The sequence below is a fragment of the Juglans microcarpa x Juglans regia genome, chromosome 1S, assembly GCF_004785595.1.
Source record: "Juglans microcarpa x Juglans regia isolate MS1-56 chromosome 1S, Jm3101_v1.0, whole genome shotgun sequence".
In the NCBI taxonomy this organism is placed as follows: Eukaryota; Viridiplantae; Streptophyta; class Magnoliopsida; order Fagales; family Juglandaceae; genus Juglans; species Juglans microcarpa x Juglans regia.
The window spans coordinates 11624744-11648154 of record NC_054595.1 but is presented as its reverse complement, the minus strand read 5'-3'; the positions used below and the strand labels follow the sequence as shown (position 1 = coordinate 11648154).

Here is a 23411-nt window from a genome sequence, read left to right as displayed (position 1 = left end):
GTAACATGAGAATTTTTCATTGTAATCATAGAAGTATTAAAATAATTGCGTTGTAATAATTGATAATTAAAAAAATATTGTTAAGAATATAATTTACTATTCCAGGTTGTGAAGCCTTGAGAAGTTCTGCAACATCAAAAATGTTTGTTAATTTCCAGACAGTATGAGCAATGGCAAATGTGTGTGTTGGATTCAAAAATTTTATAAATACATCTTCAAGCAAAAAATTATTGATTCTTGCCCTGCAAAAATTTAAGAGAGATTAAAAACAAATAATAACTTTTGAAAATGTAACAATTATATATTGAAAAAAAAAATTAATAAGAGTTTGTTTTAAAATTAAATGAAAGGAATAAAACATGTATTACCATTCTTGCAATGATGCTGCAGCAAGAATTGTGGGATTTATTGTGAACACACTTGTTGGTTGAGATGACAAAGAGAGTTTTAAGTTAAAACGATGTGTTAGCTGTTGTATGAACGTATTATATAAAAAAAAATATAGAATTCTGAATTTTTCAATAATACCATTATAAGAAGTGACTTTTAACCGCCTGACAAAAATGATCGGTTTAGTTCCAATAATTTCTGAAATTTGTTGACATTCAGCATCAACAAACCGACCCCCCAAAGTCAAGCACACAGGATTTAAGCTACAAAATTGAAACAGGAGCAAACAATAATATGATGTCAATAGATGAAATTAGAAAAAAATTATTATTGGAAATGCAATAAAATAAATACATAATTTAAAGAATATGTTTACCTTTGATCAACCAAATATATTTCTTGCAAGATTTTGGAACCATTTGTTGTCTTCACTTCTCTACTTGGCTTAATATATAATGCAATTCCGAACAAATCTAACAAATCATGTTTATAGTTTTAAATTTGTTAATAAATATAGTTATGAAAGGATTTAAAAATTTTAAATGAATATTTACCCATCTCTGCAATGGAATCTTTATAACTATAAAGTTCACTAAATGGAACAATATCATAAACTGGCGGCTGCAGTGCTTCTTCATCATTTGTAATTTCTTCAATTATTGTCCTTGAATTTAAGATCCATTGGTATTGATGAGTTTCAATTTTATATTTAGGATCCAATGACTTCACGTAAGCATTACTGATATAATATGACTGGAATACATGCAAAGTGTCATCACGTGAATCAATATCTTTGTCAAATATGGTTGCTTGCACTTGATTGCCCTGCAAAATATTAAAATAATATATTTTCAGCACAAATTAATATATGATTATCATTATTAAGAACAAATTTTATATCATTAAGTATATAGGTATAATTCTTTGTAAATTTACAAGACAATCAGTATCATACCTCCCCATCAACTAAGATTAAGTGTTGATATTTTAATGGTAAATGCTGAGCTGTGCGTTTTGGAGATTTTTCTGCTACAAGCATTTTGACTTTCCAATTTCTTGTGCTTGGTGTGATATCTCTGATAGATGTATAAAGTTTTCGCATCTTGAAAACTGCATATGTAAAAAAAGAAAAAAAAATTCATTAGCATTTAAATTTGGAGGTTTATAAAATAATAACATGAATCTAAATTATTGAATCACTTTACTTGCATGATCCTAAGATGAAAATGCCAAACTTAGTAATTCTCTATACACAATATTTTTTGTGCGATTCTGTTGAGATCTATCGATTGATGTTGGCCTTATCAGAATTTTTACTGAAGAAGCTGTCTTGGCTCTTGATAATGCTACATATAGTTGTCCATGAGAGAACACGGGATGTGGCAGATATATCCCTATGAAATCTAATGTTTGACCTTGTGCTTTGTTGATTGTCTTCGCGAAACTTAATCTAATAGGAAATTCAGTTCTCTTAAATGAGAAACCATTGTTTTCATCACCATTTGGCAAGAATGAGATTCTTGGTATAAAAACTCTTTTACTACTATGGTGACCAACTGCAATTTCTGCATCAATGACGTTACTTTCAAAATTGCAACATATCAGACGTGTTTCATTGCATAAGCCTTCTGAAAGATTAATGTTTTTAAGCAACATGATTGGACAATTTTTTTTAAGCAGTAATTCATGAGGTGGAACCCCATTTGGTGTCAAAGTATTCAAAAAATCTTTCATAACGCTCTGTTCAGATGTATCAATTGGTTCATCAAAACTATAGTATTGTTTTAGTTCGCCTGGAAACATTTGTATAAGTGTGACATTTATTTCATCAACAGAGGTATTTTTTGGAGTCAATATAACACGATTCAATATTTCAGATAAATTTTCTGAGTAATCATGAATATTACAAAAAATAATATCTATCAATTTTTGCAAAGAATTAGAATCATTTTCATAACTGATAAGCATGTCATCAAGAATTCGCGTCTCTTCTTCAATTGTAATTGGAGATATTCCATTGTCTAGTTGAAGCAAATAATCTGAAAATTTTGTATCTAATCTTGCTCGCATGTTCTGAGTCAATGAAATCTTTGTCAGAGCAGGCCATATGTAAGAGGAGAGTAAGCTTGCATCAATTTGTTCTTGTCTTGTACTTTTACGAACAACAGGTAAAATTTGTCGAAAATCTCCACAAAAAACAACGACTTTGCCACCAAATAATAATTCAGAATCATTGATGTCTCGGAGCATTATGTCTAATGCTTCAATAGATTGTTTTTTTGACATAGGGACTTCATCCCATATGATTAATTTTGTAACACGTAACAATCTTGCAAGTCCACTTTGTTTGCTAACATTACAAATATTGTTTTTGTCAAAATTCAATGGAATCTTGAATCGTGAATATGTTGTTCGACCTCCAGGTAAAATAGACGCGGCAACACCAGATGATGCAGTTGCAAGCGCTATAAACTGTTTAGACCTTAATGTAGCAAGAAGTGCTTTATATATAAATGTTTTTCCTGTTCCACCAGGACCATCAATAAAGAAAGAGCCTGCCTGATTTGAGAAAACCTTTTGTAAAATTGAATCATAAGCATATCGTTGTTCATCGTTGAGAATTGTTGATGCTATAAGATCTTCTTCTGAAATCATGATTATTGATTCATCATTAATCTCTCTAGATTGATGTTCATCTTCATCAAAAGAAATATCATGATTTAAAAAATGAAACATATTGACGTCTTTTCCCATTGATTCAAGTGTAGAAGAAATATGCCGCAAAACTTCTTTTCTAATATTCGCAGAATTGTTCCCAACTCTTTTAAAGTCAGCTGACATGCTTTCTTCAAAATGCTCCCACGGTTCTCTTGGATTTGTAGGATTACAATAAACTAAGATTGTAGCAAATAGTCTTCTCAAACTATATGGCATTTGATACAGCGATGCTTCACATAAACAATCTTCTAAAGATGTATCTGACTCTAATAATCCATGCAATGTAGCTGCTTCACGGAATGTTGGAGTAATAACACCATTAATTGTTTTGAGATGGCCAAAAGATAGAGGACCCCTTATATGGTTCAACAATATCCGTAGATAATACATTTCACCTTCAAATGGATTTGACGCAACAATTCTGCTAATAACTGTTTGTTTCTTTCGAGGAGTCCAAGTTTTATGTTGTTGCTCCAAACAAAAAATTCGGGAAATTCTTTATTGACTCACTCAAAAATGAGTAGCACAAGGGCTATTCCAAGTGCAGGAGGATGTTGCATAATAATTAAGAATAAATTCTTAGATCGTCTCCTCAGGAAAAGTTACTTAAAATCAAACTCGTTTGAAATGGTGAAAATATTCACAAAGAGAAAATAAAAATGATGGTATGTGCAATGAATGGAAGAGTGCAACGGAAATGAAAAGGGCACTAGTCATGGACTATATTCATATTTTTGAATTTTTGAGTGTCGAAATGAAATGTAAAAGACTAACAAATTGAAATTAACAATCAAATAATCAACTAAACTGAACAATCTTAATTAATCTAAAAATTAAACAATAAAACTGAAATTATTTAAGTCTTAATTAAACTTTAATCAATCTAATATGCAATGGAACTAAGAGATTAATAAAACTAATCTAAAAATTAAACTAGATTAGAAAGTAATTGACAAAATACGAACTGAAAATTGAAAAGTCCTAAAATAAAGATTCTAGGGTTCATCCTTGTATTCAAATCACAAATTCTCAAAATTAATCCATAGCAATTGTAATCACTGTTAAATGAAAGCTTAAAGAAGTAAGAAAAATAAATAACACGAAGTAAATAAATAGCAAATAAAATGCCCAAAAGTCTAAGCCAAATATCTCAAAAATATTCCATAAACTTTAAACTAAAATTAAATAAATAGTAGAAATTGAAAAGAGCAAGCCAAATGAATGGAGATGGAGGTGGTAGGCAATGGGGGAGGTGGCTGGAGCGGCAATTGGACCCTGGAAGAGTTCTTCAAATGTGCGGCGCTGCTCTCCAAAAAGTCTCAAATTTCACACTAATGATATGCTTATAGGGTAGGAAAGAAACCTTAATGTCTACGTATTCCTGCACAAAAAATCGCTTAAATTTTAAGACTCAACTTGGCAGCCATGTACGCGCTTCAGGGGTTCGAATTTGAAAATCCTTAATGGAGACAACTTTGTACCCCTTTAAGATAGCTTTTCAACGCATCAAGAATCGTATCAATCCGATATTTAAGTAGAAAGTTATGATTAAAATACTAAAGTGTGTCAATTTTATCTCCTAACGAATTTTGGACTCTGATCTGAATTACCCTCAAACCCCATCATTATCCTTATTTGAAGAGTCCTACACTCGTTGAAAGTTCTTAGGTTGTTCCAACGTCTTGCCCACTTAAAAGTCATTTGAATTTGAAATTAGAAATAAAATAATAGAAATTAGAAATAAAATAAGAATAAGAATAATAGAATATCAAAAATATATTGTGCATGTGAATGAATATTATCCAATTAAATCACAAGTTATAAAATTAAGCATAAATCATGCTATTAACCAATTTAAATCACAACTTGGATTTATTCATCTTAACCATTTTTCCTTCTAAAACCAATAATAATGTAATGAAATAAATAAAATATATTGGTTCTAAATGTATAAAATATGCAATAACTCAGCTCAATCATTTATACGACAACGTTCAGGAGTTTTCATTTACACGATTCATTACAAAAAATTCTGTTAGCATTGATTTTGCATAGAAATCAGAGTTGACAATATTGTTCAAGCTTTGATTTGCAGGAAAAGTTACCAGATGTTGATCTTCAAGATGTAGGTGTAAGCTATACACTGCTAGATGCATTTCATTTATAATAAAGCCAAATATTCTCCACATAGCTTCAGGCGGAGCGATCCATCTATCTGATTGGAATAATTGAATTTCATCAACAGATTGATTGCTTTGTTCAGAGATCACATCAAAAGTAACATGGTCATGACCCTTGTAGATATATTTATAAAGATATTTTACTGCCTTAATTGTAGAACAGATCGCAACATTGATATGAGAATCAAATGTTGCAAGTAAATATGGATTATACGGAGCAACCCAACGATTATCCAAATGTTGTCCTCTAACTTTGGCAGTAATTCCATTATCACGACGTCTATATTGTGGAAAACAATCATTTCCAATAGTTGTATTAGGTGCGAAGTTTTTTGGATAATGACTTTTGCAAACACCATTTAATGTCATACAAATATTCATCGGATTCAATATTCCATAGGGGCCATGCATCATATGCTTGACAACAGCTTTATAGAGATGTGGATTATCATCTTTATCAGGTATTTCTGCTGACACAATTTTATCAAAAGATTCCAGAACATAAATCTTCCAATCTCTTTGTAATATAATCAAGAAATGAGCATATAGAAGTCCTCTTTTTTTATGTTCAATCACATAAATATATGCTGCAACTTTGCCGAAAATTTGTCACTTGAATAGTTGATATTTAAGTTCCTCTATCTTTGCTCTGAAGATTCTAGCAATCAAATCAGGATGATTTTGTGCTTCTTGTTGCGGACCTAATTCATCTAGAATTTCTTTCCAACTTGGATTGCATGTGATTGTCAAAAAAATATCCAGTTTTTCATAACGTTGGACTAAAGCCATTGCTTCCATATATCTTTTCTGCATATCTCTTGGTCCTCCAATAAAAGAAGCAGGTAATATAATACGTTTACCAATTTTGGAACTATTTCTTTCTCCAAGCGAAAAACTATCAACAATCCCCTGATATATTTCAGACCGAATTTGTTGTTGTTTGGTACGAAAGTAATTTAATCTTGAGGTTTCAATCTTAACATACATGTCAACAACGAATTGTTGCAGCAAACGACCAGAGCATAATAAAATAGATCTGATGTTTTCTCTAATCTGTAGCTTGTAACAATAATATTCACGACATGAAACAATTGGCTCTTTCCTTTTTTCTGGAGCACTACAGAAATTAAATTTAAGAACATAAGATGGCTCCAAATTTTGAAATAAAATTATTAATAAATTATTAGAATATATAAAATATTTGAACTTTGTGTTTCTCTTGAAAGTAAATCATCAGCTGATATTGATTGTTGCGGTTCAAGCAATGTTGATGTTTCATTTGGCAGGACTTGCATACCTTTTTTCACTCTTTGTATGCCATTATGCCAACCCGTCTCGCCATAAGGAAACAATAATGGATATTGAAGTGGATCGTAACATCTAAAATAGTATTGAACTATATGACTACCGCCTGAATGATTGTATAACATAATACTTCTTCCGCTCAATTGCTCTGAATTGTCACTTTCAATCCAAATAACTGCCACTTGTGATGCTTTAGGAGCATTAAAAACACGTTGGTCTAAACCAGGATATGATTTGATATGGATTTCATGATGTTCCAAGTTGGGCATATCACCAAGTGTTCGGAAAAAAACAGAATATGGATTAACAGAAAGAATCAACATAAGTTGAGCGATAATTGATGCATCCAATCTTTCAGAATCAAAAATTCGATTCTGTAATTCATGTTCGGTATCATAGAAATATAATTGTAAATAAGAAGGGTGTCCATCCAAAGGAATCAAATCATTAAGATAATGATAGATTTTTCATTGAGCTCGAAATGTATAGATTCCTCTATTTCTTCTGTAAAGATCTCTATCAAATTTAACTCCAAATAATGTAAATGCAAATTTGTTGTTGTATGTGTGGACATAGGTTAAAAATTTGGCTGATTCAGTTGTGTTTAAACAGAATAAATAATAGAGTTGATCAGGAATGTTATTTACAGCTAAAGTAATTGTTCCATCAGCACAGCAGAAGCTATTTGTTTCATGATAAAATCTTTCCGCTTGACAATATTTGCAAGATCACACCAATGGCAAACAGTTTGTTTCATTTGACACGGTTTTTAATATCAGCCTAAACCGAGCAACTTGAACAGGACGTTTACCTAAGATACAGATGAAAGAATGTGAAGCAACTTTTTAAATTTTGAAAAAATTTGGACCCAAAAAATAGCAAAACAATAAAAAGAACGTAAAAAAAATAATTTAGTATTATAGTTTTTTGTTACCTTGAAAAGACCTTGATGTACTACTTTCGCAGTTGAATTGATTTTGAAAAGTACAGGTAGCCTATTGAACAAAATGTTTACACTTTGAACATAAAATAACAAATAAAGAATTTCATTTAAAAATACGGAGAAAGAAATGAAATGTATACAATAAACCTGTTCAATTGTAATCCGATCATATCTATTTGGAGTTTCGATCGATATATTTGTTAACGTTGGAGGCAAGGAATCAGTTGTTTCAAATGTAGATAGATTCGTTTCTTGATCAGCCGAAGAGATGCTTATGTCTTGAGAATACCCAACATCTTCTGAAAAGAAGTTGTCAGTTGGATCAATACCACCATGAGAGATACTCCGTTTTTTTCGTTGCAAAAGATCAGCATTTTCATCACTTTCAAGAAAAGATGCATCCATAATATCTGTTTCATAGGTGGAAAATTGTCTAACTTGAATGGCACTACTTGTCGATCCTTTTTGTCGATGGTATTGTTCTCTTCTCTTCCGACGTAATTGTTCTTTTTGTTCTTCTGATAAAAGACTATATGGAATTATTTTTGTTGATTGTTTTCTACGACCTTGTGAGATTTTTTTAAAGAGGCTATTACACAAACATATTTTCAAGAAAATTTTCTCTATGTGTTAGCTCATCTTACCGCTATTCATTTTGTTTGTCAACAAAAGAAGGGGCCAACAATTATGTCAAGTATGAATTTTGAATCACTATCTACGGAATTTCAACAAAAGAATAATCAACATAATGAAAAGTATGCATGTATTATCACAACTAAAAGATAACATGTAAGCATATATATTGATAAGCAGAATCGATATATAAAAACAGAAATTATAAAAAAAAATTAAAAAAAAACATTATAAAGAAAAAAATGCAATTACGAAACAAAACAATATAACAAATAGATATAAAATCAAATAATTAAACACATAAATACTAAATATTACAAATAAGAATAATAACTAAAATTAATGGGCAGAACATTCAAATAATATATATAAAAATAAAAGATATCTTGAAATGAACAAATAAAATACACAAAGGGAATAAATAGAACGAAGAGCACATAAAGATTCGTGATGGATGCCCAAAGTAGTGGTAGCTGAATTGAATAGTTTGGCAAGTACATTTATGAAATACAATAGAACAACGTAATAAATAAGTACAAAATTAAATACCGAACAGATAAACATTAAAATATCTATATTTCAATTAATACTTGATAATTTCAAAAGAAAAAACAAAATATAGAGCATATCCAGAAGCAAATGACAATCAGAAACGTCAAGAGAAGAAGTCCGACAAATTAATAAAAAAGATTAACCTGACAAAAAGTAATAGAAAAGAGTCAAAATTAGTATTATTAATCAAAATTTGTATAAAAAATTATACGAATAGAACTAAGAATTCGGCAGGAAAAAAATAGAACAGAAAAAAATACACCAAAGAAAATTTTAATAAAATAAAGTCTTGTCTTTATTTCACTAAAATCAATTTCAGTCTTGTCATTCTTTTTTTCAAACAAAAAGAAAGTCGGCTATATTTATTTATTCAAAATATTGAAAAAGAAATAAATCAAAAAATTTTGAATAAAATAATTATGATTTGTTTCCATCATAATTTTTAAAAGATCTTTTGACTTATATGCTTTAATTTATAAAAAGAAAGAATCTTACCTTCTGAAGATTAATGTAATAATATTCTTAAAATTTAAAAACCCTTAAATTTTTATGAAAATGAAACTTATCATAAATTATTAATTGTTATTCTTAACAAAGTAATTTTTTTTTTTAAAAAAAGTAAATTTTTCTGTATAAATTGCCATTATTTTACTTTCATACTCAACTATATTTATTTACATTTTTAATTTGACATTTTGCGATTTTTTTTTCTATTAATAAAAATATAGTTATAGTTTAAGAGATTATTACATTAATATCTCACAAAAACAAATACTTAAAGTAACAACAAATCTAAAACACTGAGAACATTCCTCCATTGTCTAAAAAAAAGAAATAAATAAATAAATCTTGCCTTGGATAAAATAATTATCATTTGTTTTCATCATAATTTATAAAAGATTTTTTAATTCACATGCTTAATTTTTAAAAAATGAAAGAATGCCCTCGATGTTTATAAATTTGTCACGACAATAAATAATTTATTTTGTTAGAAATAATGTAATAATATTTCTAAACTATAAGACCTTTAACTTTTTATGAAAAGGAATTTACCTAAACAATCAGATAGTATAATTTCAACCAATAAATTTTAAAATTTAAACGAAAACATCTTGAATACCACTTGAAAAATCAAATATTTTGGATAGAATCTTGTAAATCAAATATTTACAGATCTGAAAGTTTCCAAAAAAGAAAAAATATTACATAAGATAAATAAGATCTCACACAATGATTCTTAAGAACAAATGAACGATTACAGGGAGGACAAAAAGATATTAAAAAATAAAAAGATCAAACAAAACAATGGAAAGCCAAAAAAAAAAAAAAAAAGCCTTAAAACTAAATAATAGCGAATTCTAATTCTTTCATATTTACATAACAACACAATTTTGATACTTTCATGTTCACATAACAGCATTTGATAGTTAATAAATAATAAATTCAAACAAAACAATGATCAAGGTTTTTTTTATCAAACTGTTAATTTCAATACAAAGAGCACAAATGAGGAGAATTTTTGTCAGATGATGGAATAAGACCAACTTCTTCTTTCATTTGAAGATAATCACTGCAAGCAATTACACTAAAAAAGTTCATCATCTCATGAAAATCTTCATCATCCAAATTCTTTTTTATAGAACAAACAGAATAACAAATGCTATCCTTTATTCGATTGGAAGAATATATCACACAAAAACTATAACATACAAACCAAAGTATACACCACGCACCATCTAACTCATCAAACTGTTAATCCCAATAGAAAGAACATAAATAAGGAGGATTTTCATCAGATCATGAAATGACACCATAACAATTTTTTCTTTCATTTGAAGATGATTACTGCAGACAACTATGGTAAAAAATTTCATCATTTAAATTTTTTTCTTTTGGAGCAAACAGAATGACAAGTCAAGATATAAAAACTTTAAATTGGTAAATATACCTCAAAAAATACTGCAACATAAGAGACGAAAAAACAGAACAACAAATGACACAACAAAAAAAAAAATTTCAAAAAGAAAGACAGGAAAAAATCACAAGGAAAAAAAAACCCAACATTGCAACAAATAATACACAAATAAAAATATATACAAATAGGGGGAAAAAAAGACATCACATAACCAATATAATAATAATGAGCAATGAAATACAAAAAAATTCCCGTGTCTCAGACATGACGCTGCCATCAGAGCTAATTGCAACAAGTGAAGTGCATCAAAACACTTACTTAAACCGGCCCTTTAAAAAAAAAAGCTTTAAATCTTAAAAAAAAAGTGGAATTATCTTTCAAGGTATAGCAAACGAAAAGAATCCATATATTTCTTTCACAAACAAATAAATACTATCCATTAAATGATAAAAGATCACAGTTTTTTAAAGTAAAAATAAAAAATCATATCTTTCATCAAAACTTCTACAAAATAAAAATAACACCACAAACATGGGACGGCCGGACAAAAATCCACTTACCTCTTTTCAGAATAATGAAGTGCATCATCGACAACGGGAAAATAACAAAAAAAAAAAAAAATGCAAGTCTTAAAGCAACATAAAAAAAAAAAAACAAAACCACCACAAAAACCAAATCAAATCAAATCTTCAAACACGACAAATAGAATCCAAAGCACAATAATGTTAAATAAAAGTATTTTGTAGTTGCAATGAACGATTCGCATCGAATGGCAGCAAAACTCCACCCAAACCCCGATTGCCTTCTGCGGAAAGTACCACATACTGCAATATAGCCATCCAAGTGAGGATTACCCTGCCATATCTATGGGATCCCATTAAAGCAAAACCTACAGCCCCTCTAAAAAGACCAAACTATCCCTAGATCAACAGAAAAACACAACACTACATTGCACCTGAAAAAAATAACTTCACACAACTCAAACTCCACAAAACAAAATGAATCAAAGTTGAAAAGAAATTCCTTCAAAGAATTAAACCAATCAAGTACATAAATTCAAAGAGAAACAAAAACCAACAATAGAATCACAATTTATAAAATCATTTTTATTAACAAATAAAAATATAGAATGTCTTTTCTGGTCCATAGTTAACAATTATATTTTTTTTATAGTTACTACAAAAAAAAATATTCATAGTACATGAAGAAGTTAAAAAATGCATGATACAAAAAACTAAACTCATAAACCCATAATATCCAAATCCACAATACACACAACCCAAATTCCTTCAAAGAACTAAACAATCAAGTGCATAAATTCAAAGAGGGGAAAAAAAAAGTATGAACAGCTGAATAAAAAAATAAATGAAGCAAAACTTAAAAAATGCATGAAAGGAAAAGGCAGAGAGAGAGACGGTTTTAAGTTAAAATCGAGGCATATATCTCGGGAAAGGAAAAAAAGACCAAAATACCTCGAAAGACCAAAATACCCCCAGTTAAAAGGACAAAAACACTAAAACAGAGGGATAAAAAGAAAGAAATACACAAAAAACGGGCAGCTACACGGAGGACGACAAATCACTGTTCATGGCTATCGACACTTATTATATATAGTATAGAAGTATAGATATAGATAGATAAATTAATAATCACATGTTATAACGAAATAGTTGAGAAAATCAAACCTTAAAGTAAAACTCTAATGTAAATACTATTGTTAGAAACCCTCTATAAAAAAATAAACAAAAAGTTAATGCCACACAATAAATATATTCACAATAAGAAATAATAAAATAATGCAAACAAATCACAAAAGGTTGTAAAAAAGGAGACACCATCTTGAAATAAAGACCAAAACCAGTTAGTCAAAAGGCCAAAACCAGTTACTCATCATAACATCAAACGAAAAAGACAACAATTTAATAAAAAAAAATAATATAAAACAGTTATATACAGGAAATCCATTTATTAAAATCAAATCCATACTATATATTAATTTTATAAATGCAGTTATAAAATTATAACAAAAAATACCAAAGATTTATACAGAAATGAAAAAAATTTACAAACACAATCCCCAAACTAAATAGCCCAAGAAATTTACATCTAGTGCAGGAAATTAATAACGCACATGCAGTGTAGAAAAAGACAGAAAAACCACAATATACAAGCAAATAACATACAAAAGGAAAACAAATAAAAAATTAATAGTGCACATGCAGTGCAGAAAAAGCTGCAAAAACCACAAATGCAAGCAAATAACATACAAAAGGAAAGCAAATAATCAAACATAAACTGACTTCCATCTAACCACACAACCCAAAAAAACCTCCGACATAACATCAAATGAAAAAGACAACAATTTAAAAAACAAAAATAATATGAAATAGTTAGATACAGGAAATCCATTTATTAAAATAAGTTCCATACTATATATTAATTTTATAAATGCAGATATAAAATTATAACAAAAAATCACCAAAGATTTATACAGATATGAAAAAAATTTACAAACACAATCCCCAAACTAAATAGCCCAAGAAATTTACATGTAGTGCAGAAAATTAATAACGCACATGCAGTGCAGAAAAAGCCAGAAAAACCACAACATGCAAGGAAATAACATACAAAAGGAAAGCAAATAAAAAATTAATAGTTCACATGCAGTGCAGAAAAAGTCACAAAAACCACAACATGCAAGCAAATAACATACAAAAGGAAAGTAAATAACCAAACATAAACTGACTTCCATCTAACTACGCAACAAAAAAAAACCTCCGACACACAACGTGCAAATCTACAGGGAAAAAAACCCCATCAAACAAAAAAAAAAAAAAACACCATCAAACAACCAAAAAAATCGAAGACAAACCATCAATGAAGAGAAAAAATATATATTTTTTCAAAAACATTTGAATAACAAAAACAAAGAATAGAAAATAACTCACAACATGCAAATCTACAGAGAAAAAAAATTAACAAAGAATAACAAACGCGAAGAGAGAAAACCCAAACTCAGAGAATTCACAACATGCAAATCCACAAAAAAAAAAAACATCAAACAACCAAAAAAACCGAAGACAAACTATCAACGAAGAGAAAAAAATAACTCACAACATGCACTTCCACAGAAAAAAAATCAACGGAGACAAACCCAATGCCACAAATAACAAACCCGAAGAGAGAAAACCGAAAACAGAGAATTCACAACATTTAAATACACAAAAAAGGGAAAAAAAATCCACAAACAACCAAAAAAATTATATCTTTGATAAAGAAATCACAAAAAAAACCATCAACGAAACGAAAAATACAAAAAAATAAACAGCAAACAACATAAAAAAAAACCTAACAAACTCACGAAAAAATATTTTTTTTCACAAAAAATACAAAAACCCACAACATCCAAGCCCGCAACATGCAAATCTGAAGAAAAAAGTTAATGTTTCCGTAAAAAACAAAAAACCCACAACATCCAAATGCGAAGAGAAAACTTCATTCCCCGCAAAAAAACAACACCCAACATGCAAACATATGTGAAATCCACAAATGAACAACACCCAAAAAAAAAACCCAGCAAACCATTGTAAAATTTCCAAACCAACAACACCGAAAAGGAAAAAAAAATCGAAAAAAACAAACTAGAGAGAGAAGCCAGACAAAAAGAGCATCGCTTTCTGAGAAGAGAGGAGCCGGGAGAAGACAACCCAGATGCAGACAAAAATAGAAGACAGAGCGTCGCTTTTGGAGAAGAGAGAAGAGAGAAGAGAGAGCTTTCGGGAAGGGAAAATGCAGAGAGAGAGTTACAATTGAACAATAAAGGCAGAGAGAGAGAGAGAGACGGTTTTAAGTTAAAACTGAGGTATATATCTCGGGAAAGGAAAAGATAAAAAAGACTAAAATACCTCGAAAAACCAAAATACTCCAGTTAAACGGACAAAAACACTAAAACGGAGGGATAAAAAGGAGAAAACACACAAAAAACAGACAGCTACATAGAGGACGACAAAATCACTGTTCATGGCTATCGACACTTATTATATATAGTATAGATATATATATATATTTATATATTTATATATACACACACTAGTAAAGTAAAAATATGTAATAATAAAAAATAGATTAATATATATAATTATGAAATGTAATAGTTTTGTCTATATTTTAAGATTTTCTCATTGATCCTAAAAATAATATCATATATATTATCTGCACAATATCCATGACTATAACATAGGAGTTCTCACAAACACATTTACAGCTACACAATTTTTTATTGTAGATCCAAAAGCGGCTATTGGAGTTGATGTGCTATCAATGATTTCTAAATAAACTTGATATTTAAAAATAGTAAATAAATTATTATTTATTGATATTAGCAATTAATATATTCTAATTATAATGTAAAAAATTTTAAATCTAGAATATGAAAAAAAATGTTTACCTTGATTGTGAAGTCTCTATTTTTTTGAAACTATAACATAAAACGTTCTCATTTTTTTCATATTCAGTTGTTTTGTTTCAATTTTTACATGACATGTAATAAATGGTTGATGTAATAAAATTTAAGTATATGCACAATCTAAAATCTAAAACACAAATACGGGATTTATCAAAATATTGTTTTTCAAAAAGTAAGTACGACAAAATATCTTAAGTTTTGGGCTTTACTTTTTTCTCTAGATTTCAATTTTTATCTCGATTGTGATGACGTTTGAAATCCTCTGTATCGTCGAGTATCTTTGTGATAGCTTAGTCAATTGTCTTCAGGCGTTTCAAGATGGAGGGCGTGGGTGAGTTTATAACCATCTTGGGCACAATCATTTCCGGAGGAGTTGCTGCCATTTTGTAATTTCCCATCAGGATTTTCTAATCCTGTTATAACTTTTACCATTCCGGATGAAAAATGGTAGTGGAAACTATCACAGTGAGATTTTGAAAAATCTTAACAAGTACATAAATAATATACCACAAATATCATAGGCATATAAAAGTAAATACAAATAAATGTATGGACATGTATACATGATATAAAACTTTAAGTGTATGCATCATGAACTTTTATTATCAAAATAATATTTCTCATCTTATTTTTAAACCACTTTTATTTTCTTTTATTTTTATTTTTACAACTATAAATTGACAGATTTATGTCTATATTTTTAGAATTTTTTTATTGTTCACAATATATATTATATGTATAATATTTATAACTATAATATAACGACTTACATGAACTAAGTCACAACTTTGAGATGTATGCGGCCGACTTTTATAATTGTCAAGCATCCCAACCTAGGTATCAAAGTAGCTGAATGGGTTTTGTTCCTGGTCTTCGCTGTGCCTATTCACACCAGGGTTCAACAGGTTGGCTGAATGATTAGCCACATACATTTTAGATGTAAAGTGTATTTTGAAGTGTATGATATGGCTACATAACTATTTATTTAGCCAACCTGTTGAACTTTGGTGTGAATATGCATGACGAAGATCAGGAGCAAAACCCATTTAGCTGCTTTGATATCTAGGTTGGGATGCTTGACGATTTTAAAAGTCAGGCGTATACATCTCAAAATTGTGATTTGGTTTTTTTAAGTTCTTGTATTATAGTTATAAACATTATGCAGATCATGTGTATAATATGTACTGTCAACAATAAAAAAATTTTAAAAATATAGACATAAATCTATCAATTTTTAGTTAAAATTTCTATGTTATGGTTATCAAGTAGCCAATCCGAATCCTGAGCTGAATTCTGAGATGTTAATATTATTTCTTTATGAGGTGAAATTTTATTTGTTTGTGACATATATGTCTATTGTCTTAAACATGAAATCTTAGATGTTTGAAGTATGAGATGCTAATATGATTTCTTTATGAGATTTGGAGATTTATTTGTTTGTGACATATTCAAATTTGAATTTTGAGATGTTTGAAGTCTGAGATCTTAATATTATTTTTCTGTGAGATGTGGAGATTTATTTTTTTGTGACATATATATCTTGATAGAGCATGTACATTTCTATCTATAGTAGTGTCAGAAGCATGAGTATTTGATAAAGATCTGATTTCTCTTATAGAAACAATTCCATCATCTCTTGGAGTGTAAGATAAATTATGCCAAAATCTTGTTTCTATTTGGTTTCTTTTATTTCTAGAGTTTTTCAATTCTGCATACCTTTCCCTCCTCTTTCGACATATTTCTTATTTTTTCTCCTCCGATTGAGCGGCATACCAATATTTTTTTGTAGCGTTATTTCTAGATTCTTCAGAATTTAGTTTTGTAGAATGTTAGATATAAATTAATAAGGATAGTGTTAATAAAATTTTATTTATTTTGAAATAGGATAAGCCTACCAGTTGGCATTTCTTATGACGGCTTGTGAATGTCGCAGCAATTTGAGAAAGTAAACAAAGAAATGAATAATAATTTGTCAAACATGTAAACATACAAAACACATAAACAAGATTCTAAAAAAAACAACAATGCAAATATCTATATCAAAGTTTAAATAAATATAATCCAATCAATAATATATGCTTAATATTAAAATTAAATCAAGTAATATAATACTAAACTATTTACAATTAAAAATCTAAATAAACATACAAAGAATATTTACGAATTTTAATTAATAATCACAATTTCACATACTTGCAAAATGCTTCAAACAAATAAGTGCATAAAATATTATATAACACAGATAATAACATCTATTTGTATGGATAGTAATAAAACATATCTAGAGATATGAATGAATAAAGGATTAGTGGAAATAGAGCAGAGCAGCAACCAGAAGATTGAGGAACAACAAGATAAGTACAGAAGCATCAATTCTATTGCAAAAAAATATATTATAAAAAATAACATAATCATTTTAATAATATAATATTGTTTCTTAAAGAAAGCTATACTATTTAAATATAATTTGGTAATAATTTTTTATTCAAATTTTACGAAAAATTGTTATATTATGTAAACAAAATTGACTATATATTTAGAATAATTTTTTTGTGATTGGAAATAAAATTTTCAGAATATTGAAATTGATTTTTTTACAAATTGATTTTTATTAACAATTTTAATATAATTTATTATCAATTTAAAGTTAGGCTTTCAAAAATATTTGTAATAAGACGTAATGTCCAATTTTTTTTTCTTTAAACTGCTTTTTGTTTTCTTACATTTTTCAACGCACCTATCTTCATGTATAAAGAAGAACAACACAATAAACGACGACGTTTTCAAGGAAAGGAACCCTAACTCTACCAGAAGCACTATAAATACATCCTAAATGAAATGAGCAGCATATTTGGCCTCCACATTTTTCTTCCCTCCGTCTTCCCCTTGTTCCCTCTTTCTACAACCAAACCCTAATTTCATCCTTGTGGCTCATAGCCTCTCGATTCCTCTTCTATGTTACTATCCTGTCTCCAAAACCTATTTTTTTTCTCTTCTTTCCATCTTTCTCTCCTTCTCGTTCTTCCTCTCCTCCATTGAAGTCCTCTTCTATTTGTCAAAATCGTTTCTTTCTCTTCCCTTTGTTGCTCATTGTCATTTCCCTCTCTCACCACTATTAGTCATTGCGATAGATCATCGTCGTTGTCCCAGTCGCCAACAATGACCACAAAATCTAGGCTAACTCTTCTCTTCTATATCTCTGTCTCTCTTTGTCACTCTGTCTGACTCTCTCTGATCTCCCTCTTGTGTTCTCGCTTTTGACGTAGGTTTTGTTCCTTTATTTATTTCGTTAATTTGTAGTTTTTTTTCTCAAGCAGTTTTATTTCTTTTTTATTTCTGTTTTGTTTGTGTTTTGTACAGAAGTCAAAATTGATTTAAATTTCTTTTGAAGTTGGTTTCTTCATGTTTTTTTTTCCTTACATTTTCGTTAATCTGTGTTTTTCTAAATGGTTTTATTTCTTTGTTTATTTCTTTTGTTTGTGTTTTTGTACATGCAGATCAGAATGGATGTAAGTTTTTTTTAGCTGGGCTATCTCTGAAATTTTTTTCTCTATAGATATGAACAAATCTTCGTATATTTAAAGACATTGTGTTCAGATCTGGACGGTAGAATTTTCTTTTTTCCCATGGATCTAGAAATCTTCACATCGGAACTAATGTTTATTGCTTTGTCATATATTTTTTTTATATTAAATCTTTTTCCTACATATTCGAGTCCATGTATATTACTTTTTAGGGCGCCATATATTTTACTTTTTTTTTTCTATACATCTGAATGGATCTTCATATATTTGAAGTTATGATGTTCAGATCTAAACTTGTTCTTTTTTTTTTTCATTTTTTCGTTCATCTGTAATTTTTTTACACTTTCATTTTCTTTTCTTTTTTTCATTTTGTTTGTTAATTTTTTCTTCCATCGTTCATCTGTAAGTAAATGAAAGACAATGTTCATTTCCTATAGATTTGAGTTGTAATTTTTTTGTAGTGGGCTTATCTTTGGTGTTTCTGTTTGACCTTCATTTATTTTTTCTTGTATTGTGAATCCTTAAATGAATCAATACATGTTATTCATTTCTGTTGGTTTTTTTCTTGTATATACATGCCAACCTTTCTCATATTTGAAGAGATGATGTGCATATATCAAGTTCTCTTGTTTCTGATATTGTTTTTGTTGGTTGTAATATGATGTCTGAGATGTTTGAAACTTGAAATGTTAATATCATTTATTTGTAACATGTGGAAGCTTATTTGTTTGGCATATATATCTATTATGTTGAGTTTAGCTTCAAATTTTTGGAATTTTAAGTATGAAGAGTTGAATTATTCAACAAAAAAATTCTTGACACGTCACTTATATCTCTTTTAGGTACATGTCTTTTATGTCATGTATATGTATGTTATGAAACCAAAAGTCATTTTTTGTTGATGTTATATATCTCTTCGCCCCTGTGTTTTGTTTTTACCCATCTGAAGAACTGTAGACAATTTAGTATAAATTTTTGAATTTTTTTATTCAAATGTGATGCACAATATATATACTTTTTATGTTTTTGTTTATTTTTCACCTCTAATTTTTTTTTTTTTTGTTTCCATTACATCAGTAAAGTTTTTGGTCTAGTTTTTTTTTTTTTTTTGCTCATATTTAGAAACTCTAGTATATCTGGACATTCTATTCTGGGTTTGAAGAATTTTCATTGGCATCTGTTAGTATATAAAGTTCGATTCTTTTCTATTTTATTTGTTCTACAGAGTCATAATTTTTATGATTTGTTTTAAACCTGGACATGTCTTTATATAGTTTTGTCTCAAATCCCTTGGTTTATCACTTACTGCATGTGTATGTAGTATTTCATGGAAGCGTAGGAAAATTCATATGTTTTTCTGTAGATGTACTTTTTTCTTTGTAACTGAATTTATTTTGTTTGAAGAGGATGTGTTCTAATCTGCGATGTTCATTTTCCTATAAATCTGAATAGATCTTCACATGTTTGACTTTGTTTTGTTTGTTTTCTCTTCTTTTGTGAATTTGTACATTAATAAAATAGATGTTGGTTTCTGTTGGTTCTTTTTCATTAGAACAGATGTTTAGATGCTTATTTTTTGTTTTTGTTTGATCTTTGTTTTGTTTGTTTTTTCCTCTATTGTGAATCTATAAATAAATGAATATATATTTGTTTTTATTTTTGATTTTTTCCCTACACATCTCTGGACATCTTCACATATAAGATTTCTTCTTACGTAAGAGCATCTTTCTTAGTCATGTTTTTTTCTATTTATTTGTCTTCACAACTTCAAATACTTTGTGCATCTATTTATTTAGATTTGTTTCTATTATGTCAGCAATTTACTTTGTATAATATTGCTTGTTTGTCAGATGGACATATTTATTTCTATTTAGTTCTCTACACAACTTCTAATAAGATGTGCATTTATTTATTATTTTTTTTTCACACTCTAAATTTGTCCTGACATGTATGTATATGTATTATTTGATGCATCTATAGAAATTATTGGAGGCAAGAAATTCGAAAATATCAAATCCATAAATGTTTAACATTTCTATTAACAGAAGCATATTTAACTGAACATAAAAGCAAACACAAGCATACCTAATTTATCTCGAGGAACTCACAACTGAAAGAGTAGTTGACAGAATTTAGAACTTAGAAGGCACCAGTTAGATTTGTGATTTTATCAGATTGCAAACAGTAGAAAATATAAAACATCCCAATTGCTTTAATACTGAAGCACAGGTGGTGGAAGCAGTGTAAAAAAAGTAGATTATCTTATAGTAGTTGTTTAAGAGGTGGCAAAATTTTAAGATTAAAAACTTGATAACAAGCAATGTAATCGGCAAACAACACCAAAAAGCGAAGGAAAAAAAAATTCAAAACAGAAAAGAAATGTAAAGAAATCGAGAATCTGATAAAGATGAAGAAAAATGAAGCGGTCGAAGCGGTGTAGAACATGAAAAAGTGATCTAGAATTTGATAAAGATGTAGACAAAAGAAGCTGAGAAAACGGTAGAACAAAAATTGGGAAAAAATAGCGGCTGAAGCAGTAGACAAGAGGGAAAAAAATAAAAAATCTGAAGTGATGCGAAACGGGAAAAAGGGATCTAGAATCTGATAAAGATGAGAAATAACTCTAGAATATGATAAAGATGGGAAATAAATATTTCGAGAAAGCCGTGGAAAATAGAATAAAATATAACACAGAAATTTGAGAAAAAATAGGGACAAAATCATAAATTCACTTAGAATGGAATCAGAGACATAATTGAGAAACAACTACCAATTGAAGGACAAGAATGAGAAAATAAAATGAAAAAGAGGAACCGAAAAACTGAAGGACACATCAAGAAAATCAATTAAAAAGCAGGGGTAAAAATGTAAAAAGGAAAAAAAATAGGATAATGAATATAACAGCAGGGGCAAAAAGGGGAAAAAATTAAACAAAGGGACATAGAGGGGAACGAAACATAGATGCTGGGGCAAAAATTGAAAGAAAAAATAGGCCAAGGGACTAAGAGGAAAAACAAATTTAATAAACCAAGACTTGCCTGCTTATTGATACTTATTATATATAAGATATATATATATATATTTATATATTTATATATATGAAGAATAAAGCGAATCTGCCGCCCTTAAGTGAAATTATTATTTTTACTTAATTATAAAAGAAGTGATTTTAAGTGTATTGATATATTTTTTTTTTATTTTTTAAAAATATTTAAATACATTGAAAAAAATATGAATAGAAAAAAAATTACTTTTACAACTATCGATCAAGTAGAGTGGACTATTCTGGACAACAGAGAAGCCCAATCATTTTTTATATATATATATATATATTATATATGAACTACTTTTTTAACATAACAATGCAGAATCAAAGAGCTCTGTGTCTGACGTCTCTGTCTACCCCTCTCTCTCTCTCTCCTATCTTGCGCCTATTAAAAATTAGATTAATATATATCTTTCTTTTTGGATAAGTATATTAATATATATAAATCTCGAAAAATTTTATTTACTATTTTCGCACACTACTCACTATTTATTTTATTAAATATGTGATATATAGATAATGAAGAGAATAATTCAATTAATTTAAAAAGAATAAAACTAAAAAAATTTAAAAAAAAACTTAAAAAAATAAAAAATATGGTATATGATGTGTGAGGATGATCAATAACAAAACTTATCTATCTCTATTAAATAAGTGCGAACAAAGGATGAACAATGTTTTTGTCTAATAATATTTTTCCTATTTTGTCCCTGATTTTATGACGAATTTATGTTTTGTTTTGTTTTTTTTATTTCTCCACCGACTAACTTTTTTGTCTTTCTATATTTGTATCTTTTTTCTATCTATTTTGTGCAGGTTCAGCAAAAAAAGTATACCTATATAGACGAAAGCAAGGCAGATGCAAACACAATGCTTTCAAATTTGTACAAATTCACTAAATAAATCATACTAATATAAACGAAAGAAAACCAAATCCAAAAAAATCCTTTGAAATTTGTTCAAACTCACTAAATAAATCATACCCATATACACACAAAAGGAAATCAAATCCGAAAGCAAAATTTAATACAACGTCGATCTAAAGAAGAGAAAAACCCATCTGACAACCACTATGAAAACCCACCATATGTTTCTCCATATAAACTTACATCCAGATCTGACGGCAGCCATTTTTGTCGTGTTTGTTGGAATTTTGTGGATTGCTGTGGTTGTTTGTGGTGGAAAGTTGAGTAAGGGCAAGAAAAAGTGAGGAAAGTCGAGATGTCTCGTGGTGTTGCCATTGAGTAAAGGTATCGGTGTAGAGGGAAAAAAGGAGAGAGAGAGAGAGAGAGAGAGAGAGAGAGAGAGAGAGAGAGAGAGAGAGATGGCAGCAGAGTCCGCCGTGGACTGCGGCGGCAATGGGCGGTGAAGGAAAGCCAAGGGAGAGAAGCAATAGATTGGCCTTAAAGAGCTCTAAAGAGCTCTAGCATGCATACATTACTCTATTTTCACCTTTTTGTTTATGATGTTTACTATCTTTTAAATATTATTTTCTATTGGTTGGGTTGCATGTTAAAACTTGAACTACTCCATGTGCTTATGATGGATTGATCCACAAGTGTACTGTAAAAAAACAAAAAAATGACGTCATCAAAAACTTGTTGTACCTGGGTTTCTCACTTTGTATCACATCCTCTAGGTGTTTCAATGTAGTTTATTCATAGCACTTTGCTTATACTTAGATGTTTATGGCACACTTCTTATATTAAATTGTCTATGACTTCTAATGTGAAACTTATA

General features: G+C 29.0%; 1 protein-coding gene across 1 annotated transcript; it reads right to left on the bottom strand.

The window, feature by feature from the left end:
• Positions 1-1605: 1605 nt before the first annotated feature.
• Positions 1606-3498, bottom strand: LOC121247303 (ATP-dependent DNA helicase PIF1-like). The gene has a single exon (XM_041145672.1). The coding sequence runs from the start codon at positions 3496-3498 to the stop codon at positions 1606-1608; it is 1893 nt and encodes a 630-aa protein (XP_041001606.1).
• Positions 3499-23411: the final 19913 nt, after the last annotated feature.

Excerpts from the sequence above, each read along its gene's own strand:
- LOC121247303 (XM_041145672.1), bottom strand. The coding sequence starts at position 3,498 with ATGTATTATCTACGGATATTGTTGAACCATATAAGGGGTCCTCTATCT.